This window comes from Misgurnus anguillicaudatus, chromosome 21 (assembly GCF_027580225.2).
Source record: "Misgurnus anguillicaudatus chromosome 21, ASM2758022v2, whole genome shotgun sequence".
NCBI lineage: Eukaryota > Metazoa > Chordata > Actinopteri > Cypriniformes > Cobitidae > Misgurnus > Misgurnus anguillicaudatus.
In genome coordinates, this window is record NC_073357.2 from 23,719,903 (window position 1) to 23,734,479 (window position 14,577).

At 36.7% G+C, this 14,577-nt stretch overlaps 2 protein-coding genes and 1 long non-coding RNA gene across 7 annotated transcripts; 2 read left to right on the forward strand and 1 right to left on the reverse strand.

The window, feature by feature from the left end:
* The first annotated feature begins 887 nt into the window (after positions 1-887).
* LOC129439177 (uncharacterized) lies at positions 888-4,897 on the forward strand. Of its 4 annotated transcripts, none has more exons than XM_055197931.2 (8): positions 888-911; positions 1,519-1,590; positions 1,686-1,757; positions 1,970-2,145; positions 2,228-2,285; positions 2,764-2,935; positions 4,234-4,431; positions 4,624-4,897. In XM_055197931.2, exons 1-8 carry the CDS (start codon positions 903-905, stop codon positions 4,743-4,745), a joined length of 879 nt encoding a protein of 292 aa, XP_055053906.2. In that variant the 5' UTR covers positions 888-902; the 3' UTR covers positions 4,746-4,897. The 4 variants fall into 4 exon arrangements, with proteins under 4 accessions (XP_055053906.2, XP_055053905.2, XP_055053907.2 ...); XM_055197930.2 differs by lacking the exon at positions 888-911 and adding an exon at positions 918-1,165; XM_055197932.2 differs by lacking the exon at positions 888-911 and adding an exon at positions 1,336-1,416.
* A 691-nt stretch (positions 4,898-5,588) lies between these two features.
* Positions 5,589-11,241, reverse strand: LOC129439223 (uncharacterized). 2 transcript variants are annotated; one of them, XM_073859876.1, is made up of 3 exons: positions 11,141-11,241; positions 7,427-8,116; positions 5,589-7,008 (listed from the first exon to the last, which is right to left on the reverse strand). In XM_073859876.1, exons 2-3 carry the CDS (start codon positions 8,010-8,012, stop codon positions 6,923-6,925), a joined length of 672 nt encoding a protein of 223 aa, XP_073715977.1. In that variant the 5' UTR covers positions 8,013-8,116; positions 11,141-11,241; the 3' UTR covers positions 5,589-6,922. The 2 variants fall into 2 exon arrangements, with proteins under 2 accessions (XP_073715977.1, XP_055053910.1); XM_055197935.2 differs by having other exon boundaries at positions 10,890-11,159.
* On the forward strand, positions 11,128-13,516 carry LOC129439281 (uncharacterized). The gene is made up of 3 exons (XR_008642764.2): positions 11,128-11,265; positions 11,634-11,796; positions 13,332-13,516. It is a non-coding gene; the product is annotated as an uncharacterized lncRNA (long non-coding RNA).
* Positions 13,517-14,577: the final 1,061 nt, after the last annotated feature.

Here is a 14,577-nt window from a genome sequence, read left to right on the forward strand (position 1 = left end):
CAGTCCTGAAAAACAATTATTTGTCTAAGCAGTTCATGCAACCACCCACTACGGCTAAAAAGAATCTACAAGATTCAAAATGTTGAGAAATTGGCCTACTGTGACAAAAAAAAAATGAGACAAAAATGTAAATGCATATTTCTCTTAATAAAACATGAGCTTTTGACCCAATTTCTAGGTCGCATAAAACCCTAAAAGTTCAGCAGTTTTTGTAAAGATAATTCCTTGATAATTCCTTGAAACAGTCACACACTGCACTTCAATGTTATATTCTGACAAGTGGATTAGATACACTTGATTGAAGTAAATCAGTGACATTACGTTGCAACAGTGTTTTGTATCTGCTTACAGCAGAACAATTCTGACAAAAACAGAAAGCACTACCAGAGAACATATTTGTATCTCCTCAGACAATGTACATTCCACCATGCAGTGTTTTTCTGGCAGCATTGTTTTCACTTCCTGTTGTGCGACCAAGGTGACATCAATGAACTTGATTTGTACAATGGAGTCATAGCTTATGTTTGTGACTAACAGCCTATGTCCAGTTTTAGTCAACACAGTAGCTATACAGATTTGTCATTTTAAATTATTGGACTGGTAATTATAAGTCTCAAAACAACTGTAAAAAATACTTTGCAATGCTAAACGAATGCTTCAATAGTTCTTTGTATTTACAGGATCATTAGGCTACATGATACGAAAAGAACGTCAGTGACTAATCGTGTGGCTATCACAAACAGAGATTACCACATCAATCATGAATTCTATAATTTGATTCAGTTCATCACATTCCCATATGTTTCAAGCGCTTATAAAATGATGGAAATATGAGTTTTGCGTTTGTCTTTAAGAACGCACCACGCAGATGATCCCTTGCGCGCGGTCGACGCATCTGCACCATGAGAAGCGTGAGACATCAAAAATAGGATTTTAATGTAGATAGCCTACATCTAAACTCATGGATGATAAACATGGGGAAGATCTCGTTGCTCTTATTAATTTTCCCAAATGTGACAGCATGTAGAATAGGTTAAATGGTTGTGAGATGTGGATTTAAGGCTTGACGGCGTTCTTGCAGTAATTTTTCTGAATTTAAATATATCAAATTCACAACTGATTGGTTTGATATTCCGCCAGCGTGCATATAAACATGAGCTCCAGCGTAAGTATATGAAAATGCTATTAATTTTATTAATAAATGTATCGATTAACTTCTCGACAAATCGGTGTAGAAGAGGTCGAAAGTATATCTATAGTAAACGGTATTTGTAAACTCGTATACTACAGTGATAGGTTTTATGTACATTCTTCCCACCCATCGCAGAAAAATGACTATAAATAGGTTTGGCTCCCGTTGCCTAGTAACGGCGAAACGTTTCCTGTAGTTAATGTATATGCTATTGTCATACATAGGTCTGTTATTTAAAATATTAGAAAGTTATAAATAAAATGTTGTTATACAAGTGTGCTGTGTGCTTTATAATCATAACATTTTTTGCATTTTGTGATAAATAGATGAAAGAAAAAGAACAAAAGACGAGACTTCAGCACTTCCTGTCTGAACTTGCAATACTGGGGTCTTTACAGGTGAATGTTTCGTTAAATTTACCACTTTACCAAAATACAAGAATCATGAAATAATTAAGTAATGTCATTGTTGTTGTATGTTGATGTGTATGTAGGGCTTTCATTATTTTCAGCCCTGGCTGAGAGGGAGAGAAGAACTTCTGCTGACTGTTGTGAATGAGGACTTGGTCAGTAAGTTCATTAGCAAAAATGAATAACTGTACAAACCAACTCTACATTTCAAAACCTTACCCAAAAGCTATACAGCAAATATACTAAGAAAAGACATTTCAATAGACATTACAATGTTTATAATATGTGGAGAGAGCCAACCGTTGCCATTCTGTTAGAAACATTATACATTATACAATTTGATGAGAAATAGCTTTTTTCTTTACAGAGATGGCATTCTCCTGGGTTTGCCGTGTCTGTGGCCTCCAACTTTACCAGCACAACGTGCAGTAGCAGCTACAGTCTGGACAGTGACTATGCCAGCTCCCCTTTGGGTGGAGAAGGGTCACTTCCACAAGCCAATCAGCAGACACCACCAAGCATACAACAGCAAACTCCAAGCAGGTGGAAAAAACCCTTAATTAATTGGACAGCAGCAAATACACAAAGCATAGGAGCTGTTAATTGTTTTTATATTCTTTTATAGGAGTGGTGATTCTCATCTTCTCCCAGCTTCACCCAGTGAGAGAGAGATTGCTGTTCCTGTATGCAATCATTTGTTTTCTGTTTCACAGACATCACAGGCCATTTTGCAATTCACAGATTAGGAAATTAAAATAATGTTCTATTTTGATATTGTTCTATAGACGGTTTCATCAAACGCATGTGCGGTGACGCGATACACGTTACTTCTGGTTTCAGTTTTTTTAATGGTCTGACCAGTTGCTAAACTGAACTCTTAAACAAATACCTTGTCGAAAATAACAAATGTTTAATCTACGTGTTGTTTATTTTGCTTGTTATATAAATAAACTACATTTAAAGTACTTTGTTGTTTTTTATTCTTAGCAGAGTTTACTGGAAGTTACGTGTTGACCACAAAAGCCGCTTGTTTATGTTGTGACTGCTGAAACCGTCTATAACAAAATGAAAACACCTTTGCTTACCATAATAGTTCAGTACAATATTCCTGATTGTTCTCCGTTGGTCAAGACTTCCAGACAAAATTTCCTTTCATTACAGGAAATCAACTGCACCCTGTTCCTGTTAGCTGGCTATGCCAAGTATGGGCAACCTTATGCTTGGATTCGATCCAATCATGAACGCCTGGTAAACATCGGGGGAACTGATACTCTGGTTAAAGATACACCAATGAAGCTTAAGACCATCACAAACTGGGTTTCAACATCAGAAGGTTTTGTTTTTGTATTTTACTATTTTCAGCTTTAATTAGACATATGTGCCAAAGATTATTATGTATATATGAGAAGCTCACTAAACGCCATCTCCGTCAAAACTGAGATGCATGTATTAAATGTTCATCAAATGCTTTAGCTACAAATCGGCTAAATCTTGGCTTCAGGCTATTCAGAAATAGCGGTACCGCAATCCAGAGTCTGTTAAAAAATGCTAATTTATAAGAAAACATCACAAATGCTCTTAGAGGGTTTTGTATAAATTAAAGGGTATGTGTTCATTTTAATGACTTGTATATAACACACATGAACAGATATACATAAAACTACTTTCAGCAAAGAAAAAATGCTTAAATTTACTTTTTCCCCACCAGACATTGAAAAACAAAGTCTGGAGTAAATGGGAACATTAATTTAAAAACTTTTACTTATCATTTAACACTTTTTGTAACATAATTTAAAAAATTAGTCCTAAAAAATCTCATTACCGCAACAGTCAGAAAACATCAACACTGACATATTTTCAAAATGACATGAAAAACCTGAAAGAACATAATTTGGAGATTCTGCACATGCATTTAAAATCAAAGTATAATGCTTCTATTAATTAAATTAACATTTAATAAGCATCTGTTGCGGTAATGATAATCAAAATGTCGTGTAAGCATTCTGACAAGACACTATTTCAAATTAACTGTAATAAAATGATCTTACCTGGTAGCCATCTTGAAGTAACTGGTCCATGTGCTTGGTCACTCAAAATCAAACTTTATTAAAATTCTGTATGTGTGCTTAAACTGTTCTCAAAAAGTGTTGCGGAGGATGAGAACATCAGGCATGGACACATCATTTTCCTAATTTTTCTTCATTATTATTATACATGAATATTCAGTAAATATTTTTTCTGTCATCTAAAGTAGTCTAGCAAAACATCCATTTATTTTTTTTCTTAATATTTTTGTGTTAATTTGATTAAATTACAACATAAAGCATGTTCAACCACAGCCGGACACATTGCGGTAATGAGAATTTCAGCAGAAAATGAGATAACATTTACAATTATAAATTCTTATGTTGAAATCACACATTGTGCAAGGTAGAACACAGTATTGTGTTAATTCTGATGCTTTTTAATGTTACTATATTACACATTTTAAAGCTAAAATCATTAGTGCCATGGTGTTTCAATGGTTTCTTGAGAATTACCCTGTTAATAGTTTTTGGCTCAGTGTTTTTCATATCTTGTTACTTTATCCGCAGTACTGTCCAATCACTTTATACTGTGCTCCTTTCATAGGAACTCATGTATGGGATATCGTGAATGAATTAGTGGGACTCTGCACCATGCCACCTCCTGACAACCCATTTTCTCTAGATATGCGCTACCTCCAAACCCTTTCCCTCCCAGAACGCTTCCTGGTCACAGGGGCCCTCCTGAATTTCCTGGAGATGATTGTAGTTCAGGGAAATCAAGAGGAAACCTTCTATGATCTAGGTAAGTATGTTGTTGCATTTGGTCCGGGAAATCCATGGGCCAAACACTTGAAGTTTTTGTCATTGTGCTTTTAAGATAAAGGGTGTGAGTGAATGAGAAATGAAACAAAAACAGCACTGGCGAAGTCTTACGATGTATTTAACCTTGTGACCTAATCCACTTAGTTTTTTTCTACCTTCTACTCTATCTTAGTGGTGGCGGAGTTGAAGCCATTGAGACAGCTTCACTTTCAGAGTCTCACAGAGGTCCAGAGATTTAGAGGTGATGACATCACTACAAGTTCCTTACAAGAAGAATCTCCAGATGATAATTAAAATTAAATACAAACATGGAACAGCTTCCAAAGGTTTATTCCTTTAATCATTCGACTTGGGACACTTAACATTACATTATGTAAAATGTTTCATCTTTATGACTTTATCTTTGTGATGATTCCCAATAACAAACTTCATCCATTATTCCTAAATGGTAGTTAATTTGTTTTCTTGAGCCAAATATCATTTGCGGTAAAATATGTGTACCCCATAACTAACAGTGAACACTTTCTCTTTAACTCTTGTGGGTTGTTGAGGCCATTTTTGGTTTTTTATGTCTTAATTTGGCCACACCTTTTTCTGTGTTTCAACAAATGGAATGATTTTCAGTGACAAATCTTATATTTACACATATTTTGAGAAAATTCTTTGAAATTTTTCAAAAACTCAACAATATACCGTTTGCAAATTTACTAGCCTTTCGTGTTGTTCGTGTACAAAAACGGCTGTAAAAATGTATCAGATGAATATTTTTTCATAAATCTGTTAATCGCCCTCAGTACTGATCAAAACTACCAAATGTTTAAAAAATTTCCATGATTTTAACTCTTTAATTGCCAAGTTCATAAGTGGTGTCACTGATTTGATAGGACAGAACACACAAAATTACAGTTTGATCGGTGCTGAGGTTGATTAACAAATTTATGAAAAAAATAAAAATTAATCTGATAATTTTTTACAGACGTTTAATTCAGTGGCCTTTTTTGTACACGAACAACACGAAAGGGTAAGTGAATGGGAACAACCCACAAGGGTTAAGAACTTTGATCTGTAATGGAATTGGGCTTTTAAGAGAAGTTCGTTCCCCCAATATACAAGAAAAATGTATGACAGACACAAATATTTAAAATATAAAAAGTTTAATATTCAATAAAATACATTTAATATTTAAATATACACGCATAAACATTTAAAATAAGGTACATGAACATTCATTGAATATCAAACACCTTAAAAAGCTGACACAACAGATCCAAGAAAAGATCTGACGTCGTTGTAGTGCGGGAAGCAATTTAATATGGCTTAAATAAAATCCATAAGATTAAAATGAAAGAAATGTTGGCTTGACTAACCCAAAACATCGGGCATAATCTTTAACACCATGATGTACTGTTTAGTTACCTACATATGATAACTCTCAGTGACCATATATAAAACAGCACCAGTAAAATAAAAAAGCCAATTGTACCAACCATACGAAGTAGGATGCCTCTATTCAAAATACTCAGTTGCATAAACCAAGCAAGATAAAAATGCTTTGTTAGTCTAAATAACTTGGTGTCCTTGGAAAAAAATGCATGTTTGTACTGGCAATACATTGTGCTCCAATACATGCCTGTCTTTAAATAATTGGAGAAAAATGTTTTTTGGGAGAAAGGCTGTTGGGAGGTGGGAATGATGCTGCTATGCAAGTGCATGTAAGAGCACACAGCATAACTACTATTCTTTATCTCTTATAAGCTATGCTTCCATGAATCAAAAACTAAATCAATTTGACAAGGCAGACTTAGAGCCAGGACTTGACTATGATTTTCAAGACTTTTGGTTATACCTTTGTCGGTGTAAAACGAATTCAACATTATTAAAATTTCAGTCAAATAAAATTTGATATTTGTACATGTGAGAAACAATTTTTGTTTTGTTGAAAAATAAATCTCTCCTGGTCCTGCAACAGTTTACCGTCATGCATCCACCCACTTCCCGCACACATCCCAATACAAACAAACACTACACTGTTTCACTGTTCATCACTCACATTCACACACCAACCAGACATGTGTACTCAGACATGTGACGTGTACGTGCGAGGAGAACTGTTGTCTATAAACGCTTAACTTTGTGATACTGTATATAGCTTTAAAAGCCTATACTTGCTTTATTGATAGATACAGGTCTAACCCAGATGTCAGCTTTGGTTACTTTTGTCCATTATGGGTATAGACAAGTATGTCATCGTGCTGTGATGTGAAACCAACATGACCACATGAACTTTCTAAACTGCAAAGCATTATTTTGGTGAATCAATAACCTCAAATGCCATTTAAAACACAGACTCTGCACTACCTTGCATTAAGGAGGTGACATTTCTGCCAGAGTTCAAAAGTTCCACCAGGTTTCAGTTTCTCACATTTATGCCGAAAATCCCCACTCATTACAAAACCATGGTGGTGTGGTCCTCAATGCCAGTTGTCACTGGCAGAACCTCGTCTGCTGATGGCACGGAGAGGACTGCGGGATACTGAACCTCTTTTCTTCCAACGAACTGTAACACAAATGTTAAAAGGGTTGGAATTAAAAATAGCCCAATTTAATTATTTTCATTAAAATAAAGTTCTATAGTTTAACCTTAAAGAGATAGGAAGATATTTTGTGGAATGTTTGTAACCAAACCGATCATGAGTCCCATTTACTTCCATAGTATTCTTTTATCCTACTATAGTAGTTAATGGGGCTCATGATAGATTTGGTTACAAACATCTTCCTTCGTGCTTATCAAGAAATGTATACAGGTTTGTAACATAAGAGTGAGCAAATGATCACAGAATTTTTATTTTTGGCTGAACTATCCCTCAGGAATCCCCATTTTATCATCTAAAAGCACACCTAAGATTACCATTAAACTGAGTCCCAGTATTCTACCATTTACCAGATCTCATTAAACTGCATCTCATTAAACATACCTTTTCCCAAGCTAGCTGGCAACGTTGATACTCTGGGTGCACTGGGCGTACCAGTCATCTCCGGTTCTTTACTGATTCCATCTCCCTGTGGCAATGTGGCGCACCCACCCTGCCAGTCATTGAGCGCTTGCTGAAAAGACATCGCCAGGCAGGCCGTCATGTCTTTTGCCCTTTCTGCCCGACTGCACCAGAAAACCCTGCACTGCAACTGCTGACCAGGCTGTCTGCATATGTACAGAAACACGTTAGGCCTGGCCGTGTGCGAGGCACAGTACGCAATGTCCTGCAAGTAGGTCTTTGTGAGTTGCCTTCCTGTGCTCAGTTCTTTAACCTCAACGTATCGCGGTCGCACTACCAGGGCGTGATCTTTAGACAGCTTCCCAGGGGCTCCGTCTAGCAGTCGATCAATGGCGTCCTCGGCCTGCTCCAGGTCTAAGGAGAATATTTTCTTTGTGCCAAGGTAGTGCACCTTGAAAAGGGGATCGCCGTGAGACAGGCTCTCTGTGCGGTCGCGGCGAAATCGCCGGCGTAAAGCCGCTGGAGAGTTCTTTAGAGTTTGCATTAGTTGGAAGGAGGCTAGAGCCATCGTGGGAGAAGACAGTGAGGGGACGATGTTTTTGGAAAGGCAGGGATCCTTCTCCGGTTTGTTCAGCCGGCCTCCCAGTGTTGAGCACAGAGTAGCCTTGAGATCTAAAACAGAACGAAAAGGATATTAGCAAAAAATAAATCGCAACAATTGGAAACCAGACAGGGCCAACCATAAGGCCATGAAAGGTACATTGTGTAACTTTTAAAAGGATCTCTTGACACAAATGCAATATAATATACATAACTATATTATCAGTGGTGTATAAAGACCTTACATAATGAACAGTTATGTTTTTATTACCTTAGAATGAGCAGTTTTCATCTACATTCACTGCGGGACCCTTACATGGAAGTAGCCAACATGCTTCTAAAGTAGCCCTAAATGGACAAACTGTTCTATAGAGCGCGTTTCCTCCATATGTTGTTTCAGACGACAACATTGTTTGTCCTGTGGCGTCTCCATATGGTTTTGAAATTGAGGGGTGAGCTGTTGGTTGCAATTCGCAAACTTACCACTAGATGCCGCTAAAATTTACACACACCACCTTTACATTTTGCAGCATGGAGAGTTTGCTTTACGTCAAATAAATATTTAGTGACTATTTATATCTGGTATTAAAATGCGTTTGGTCAATTGGATCACAATGATCCTTTTTTAGTAGTCACTACAAAGTCCAATTTCATCTCAGTCTCGTGGTACTTTAACGTCATCCGGCTGTCGGTTCTTGCGGCGCCGCATGAAGTCGAACAAGCCTAATATTAGTGCCCATCAATTTAACCCGTCTTTCTCCTGCTCATGTTTAAACGAAAGCAAGAAGGACTTGTCCACAGACCACCACCTCAGTAATCAGGACAGAAGTGGACAAAAGAAACGGATTAAAATGCCAGGTTTAAACGTGAATGTGTCTCTCTCGTCCACTAGTAATCCAATCAAACCAACAGCCCCTTTGCCAGTTGTGGTGTACATGTACTTTTTGTTAGTCTATTCTTTACTTCTATCAGTTCTTCATTTTTACTGATTTTATGACGTGCACATTATTTAGAAGCCTGCAAATAAACCCACACCAATAATCTCAGTATAGGATCAGTTTCAGTCATGAAGTATTAAGATGCAACACTGACGTACTGTCTGAGTATGCAGCACAACATCTTTAAATATTAAACAAGGAACATGTGTGGGTAAAGAGGAACAAGAGCTGTCATTTGTAAGTTACCCGAGACACTTGTCTTGTAAAGGAAAAAGGGTGAAAAAGTTATGCGTGGAGGAGGAGCTCCAAGAAGTAATTTACCAGTCCAATTCACCAGTTTGTTCCTGTACATTGTTTTACAATATATAAAGTTTAAGCTGCTCCGCGTTCAACTACGTTTCAACCAAGTATCAGATCCAGAAAGACTCACAAATATGAATATATTGCAAAACTGAGACCATTAAACTAACACAAACCTTTACAACCAAAATGTACTCAGCTCAAGCATCTCAGTCAAGTATTTACCTAGTATGTTTGAACATACAAGACACCTATTTCAAACATCTACTTTAACAAACACAGGTATTAACGGGTCCTTAATGACATAATTTAGTCAAGTCCAAATACACAAAGGGAAGTTTGGGACAAAGAAGGCTATTCTATCTTGCATAATGGGTATGTGGCCCAAACCATTGTTTTTCCTCAGTCTTTTTTCTGCTCAATTATTTCAGCATCCCCTGAGATGTTGGCCAGTGCTCAGACCTCCAACTGTTTTTAGTTCTGATCCCTATTGTCAAGATAAAACTTTCTACGGGAAACAGCTTTAGACGACATCCCTCCACCTTTAAAATATTTCTTGTTCCAAGACAATGGTGTGTGACCATGCACGTAGTATGAGAACCGCAAACATGAAATGACCCAGACATGATCTGATAGTTAACCAAACACACACACACACGCAAATGTCAGGAAACCTCTCTGCTAGACAGCCTTTGAAAACCATTTGACCCACAGCACATGTTGTGTGAACTTTGTCTGAAATTGCAGAAATGGGGGGGGGGCGTCAGATTTATTTGTAATGTTGTAAATTATCACATTTGCATGTGTTTGGCAATGCTTAATCCGCTGACAAGGATGTATGATGATATGGATATCAATAGTCAAATATAGCAAGCCTACCGATGGTTATCTCTTGTAAGTAAATTATCATTACAAAACCATTTCATGCACCAGTCAGCTATATTTAACTGTAGACTTTCATTTTAGTCTGAGATAATCTTGTCAAACATTAACCCTTACAAAAAAGTGTACCATGGTTTTATTATATTAAAAGGTGTAAAATATTTTTAGGTGTATTGATTACTATTTGCAAGTTACTAGCCAAACCACGTTTTTTTACAAGGGAAATATTAAACATTTACTTTTATTTTAATTTTCAAAAATACTTGTTACATATAGACTATTTAATAATTAAAATAACTACTTTTATAGTAATTTTTAAATTATTAATTAATTACTTTATTTTCACATTTTTTAAAGTAAACAGGCTACTCGATTAATCAGCCCTTGCTGTTGGCTACACAATAAAATATTTGTACTCTCTTACATTTTAAGTACAATCAAACGAAGTCATTATAACTTAATTTTTTTTATTTTTAAATTATTTTGTTGCATTACTGTAAAAACATTTTTAAATCGTAAGTTGATGACTTTTAAAGTCAATTTGACTGAAAATTAAGACAGCAAGCCTCCATTCCAACAAACAGACAAATACAAAACATGCATATAAAAAGTCTAAGTCAAAATTATATTGAAATAAGAACCAAGTCTCGTACGCTCAGTAAATTTGCTTAAATGGCGTCCATAATTTCGGGATTTCAAGGAAAACACAAGGAAAGCACGCTCACCTTTCATGCACTCTTCCCTTTTAGTCCGACACAGGTAAATCATTCACAAACGGCTGAACGGGGAGATTTCCAAACCTCGTAACTTTAAGCTTTTCCCACCAAAACGGTGCTTAGAAATCGTAGTAGTGTGGAATCAGTTTTATAAGACGGCTACAACGAGACAGTTCCGCTCTTCCACAATGTAAAGAAGTGGATGAGGTACGACACAAACGCATGTTCTTCTGTGGCGTGGGCAGCGCTGATCTGCTTACCTCACACTATGGTCTGACACGCGGTGTGACTCAGGCGCGCGCGTCTAGCGTTGTATTTGAGCGGCGTGGGCACGACACGCCTCTTCAGAAAGACGCGAGAAGTTCGAGAGGACGGCGTTATGAAGGTGGGCAACGTGTCTTTAAGAAAGCGTCGATGTTACCAGAATAATAGTCACAGGGGATAAAATGTGTCTGGTGGTGACGGTGAAAGAAGAGAGTGCCATATGCAACACTAACACGTGCTAGTTCATATGTAAATAAGAACAGATAGTATCAAAATATGACGGGGTTGACTGTAAATATAAAGGCAGATAAGGAAACACAACATGTTATTTAAAACTGCACGTTTACAGTGATAGTTCTGTGCTTACCTATGATCTGATGAACCTATGAAACGTTCATATGGTCTATTAATACCATTGCTGATGGTTCTCTCCAAAGAGAGGCATTGCAATTGCTGAGGTTCATGTACATTCTTTTGACATTGAACCAGAGCAAGACACTTAACCTCAGGAAGACACGAAGTGACCAGCTGTTTCTAAAGGAAATTCACTCAAGCCAAACTCATCCAGACCCTGCTTTCTGGAAAAGGGCACAGTTAGCCATTCCAAAAAAATCTCCAACTTGAGGAACATCATCCTTTACTGCAAACAAATGTAAGTGAGCAAACACTGCCATTATGTCTTGTTCAAGAAGCTATTTACTATTTAAATATGTTCTGTTAATCTTGAGTCTTGATTCTACGAAACCAGAGTCTACATAGAGAAGATGTGGCCCTCTCATGTCTCAAATTTTTAATCATTTTAACATTGAGTTGTTCTGAGTAGAGGGAAGGAAAATTAGTTAATTCATACCATATGTGTGTGTGTACTGTATGTGGACTAAGAGAGGAACACTGAGCCCCTGTGTAATCAGTAAATGGGAGGTTTGGGAGACACACCCACAAAAGTACCCTTGGTAGCACAGCAGTGTTATTATTCAACTGCCAGTGACGACACCGACCCTTCACCCCCACTCCCGCCCAAGCACACACACTTAAAAAACATATAATGAATCCAATGCATTTAGTACAAACATACTGTCTTTCACACAACCCAATATGAAAAAAATGGTGTGCCAGGTTTTACCCAGAGTGCCAAAGTAGGGAATAACGGAACAATTGTCAGAGGGAAAAGTGTTTGACGCAACCACTTTATGTTTTGGCAAAGTGGCATAAGCAACCAAGGCACCATGTGTACAATAAATTACAGAGTAAAATAAAAACAAATGTTTTACAAAAAAAGACGGCTTAAAAGATAGAAATATTAGCATTTCTAGATAATGAACTTTATTTACGAACTTTGATAACTGACGGGATAGTAATCAAATGTGCACTTTGGTTGTTTTTTTAGGGGTGGAGTTGCTATTTGTGGAGCCTGAGAACTTCAGGCAGGCGAAACACAAAAAGTGCTTTCTGCTCAACATCCCAGAATAATCAGAGCAACCGCCCACTTTTCAAACTAAAAACCCCATCTTATCTCGCAGGGCTAAGCTAAACCTTTCCAACAAAAACAAGAAAATCGCAAAGAACAGAAAAAAGCCAAATTTAAACAGGGGACATTTATAATTGCCCAAACTGTTATGACTCTTGAATGTCAGGCAAATAGGTGTTTAGCAGATGCTTTTATCCAAACTGATAGCACGCCTACAAAGATGATACCCATAAAGCAACCTGGATTTAGATAGTTTGCTCAGAGGCACAATGGTAACGGTTTATAGTTTGTTCAGGGCTTAAATCATCAACATAACTTTAAGATTTCTAATCACTACACCACTAACACAAAGGCTGAGCTGATTTTTTATTTTATGACTCTTGAAATGAATTTATGAATGGACGTCTAATTCATTCTCTTGAAATGAAATAAAAATACATACACACAAACATACCTTATAAGACAGACGTGTGGAGGTCTCAGGGCACACAAATGATATGGAGTTAAGGCATGAAAGATCATCATAATAATGAAATTATAGATTCCTAGTAGTCAGTTTATATCCCTTACAACTCTTAACCAATGGAAAAACTAAAGTGAGAGCTGGGTTAAAGTGCAGAGGAAAAGTATAGATATCATATATTCTGTTTAAATTTGGAATACAATGAAACAATAAATGTCAGACATTTATTAAAATCACACTTTGTCTGCTTCAACAGTTCCTTAAACATCTGTGTGGGTGCTGGAACATTACATGTGACCTCTGATAAACCAGGTACTAAAATTAGAAACAAATGAGCGAGCCATAAACAGTGTTATTTGATAATTTGTCAAAATTGATGTAAACATATAGCACAAACAACATACTTCAAGTTCATGACCTTAAATTTCCCTTCAGTTATAAAGTTTTAGCACTACTCAATCCAGTTGTATAATGGACCACTTTATTACTGTAGATAAGCTTCAGTTAACCACTTTAAAGATGATATAGAACATAATAGCGCTGTTGTCAGATGTGTACCTTATCTTTAACAAGTGCATAATAAATATTTCAGACAAAAAAAAACAATTTATGCCGACATTTATGCAGGATTTAGGTGGATTGCTAGTTTCAAATGTATATAGTTTTTTAGACAATGGAGGTAAATAAACATTGGGCTGTTTGGTCTATGAGTAACCTTTTTATTAGAGTAATCATTACTTAAAGGAGCGGTGAATCAAATACTCAATTTTAACTTGATAATTTGTTATATAAGAGGTCATCATACTTAAATGAACATCCTGCAAGTTTCAGAACTGAAAACGTCCGTGCTACTGAAATATAACAGTTTTTGGCACCAAGCCAGTATTACAGCCGAGTGTGGAATTCGAAAAAATATGACGTCAAAGTAGAATTGCAGTACCTCCCCATAGCCAAATACAACGACCACTTTTGTAGCCCCTCCCACAGCTTCGCGTGACACACGTGTGTCTCAACAAGTAAACATGTCTTTATAGATTGCCAAATGTAACCAAAATGACTTTTAAATATATTTTTTCTGAGAGACTTTTATTTTGACGCGGTGATCTGTTATGATAGAGTAACCATGGAAACGCATTTTCGTTGTGGAAGAACGGTCTATGGGAAAAACACAGACGCTGGATAACGGAGGCTCAACATTAGGAATGCGTGGATAAAGTTTGCTTTTGAAGAAGTTCCAGCTCGTGTGGGGAGTGTTTGTTTACTTTGTGTACACGGATTCATTTGTAAAGAAGTTGATGCTGGATTTGCAGAGAGACTGTGATTAAAAACACCACTAATATTGTATCTGACAAAAATGACACAGCAGTATACACAGTAAGTTTATTTAAGTTACTGTGTTTCACTATTGCTTTGTTAGAAGAGATCGCTTGATATGTCCTGTTGTAACATCTGTGTCTAAACACGTATGTTTGACTGTTTTAATGTACTAAAAACATTAAACG

What these genes read in the sequence shown, in the direction of transcription:
- LOC129439177 (XM_055197930.2), top strand. An exon ending in CAATACTGGGGTCTTTACAG is followed by an intron (nt 1,591 to 1,685) that starts GTGAATGTTTCG and finishes ATGTGTATGTAG; the next exon opens with GGCTTTCATTATTTTCAGCC. An exon ending in AGAGAGAGATTGCTGTTCCT is followed by an intron (nt 2,286 to 2,763) that starts GTATGCAATCAT and finishes CTTTCATTACAG; the next exon opens with GAAATCAACTGCACCCTGTT.
- LOC129439223 (XM_055197935.2), bottom strand. Translation starts at nt 10,932, where the DNA reads ATGATTTACCTGTGTCGGACTAAAAGGGAAGAGTGCATGAAAG. An exon ending in AAGGGAAGAGTGCATGAAAG is followed by an intron (nt 8,117 to 10,889) that starts GTGAGCGTGCTT and finishes GTTCTGTTTTAG; the next exon opens with ATCTCAAGGCTACTCTGTGC. An exon ending in GCCAGCTAGCTTGGGAAAAG is followed by an intron (nt 7,009 to 7,426) that starts GTATGTTTAATG and finishes TTTGTGTTACAG; the next exon opens with TTCGTTGGAAGAAAAGAGGT.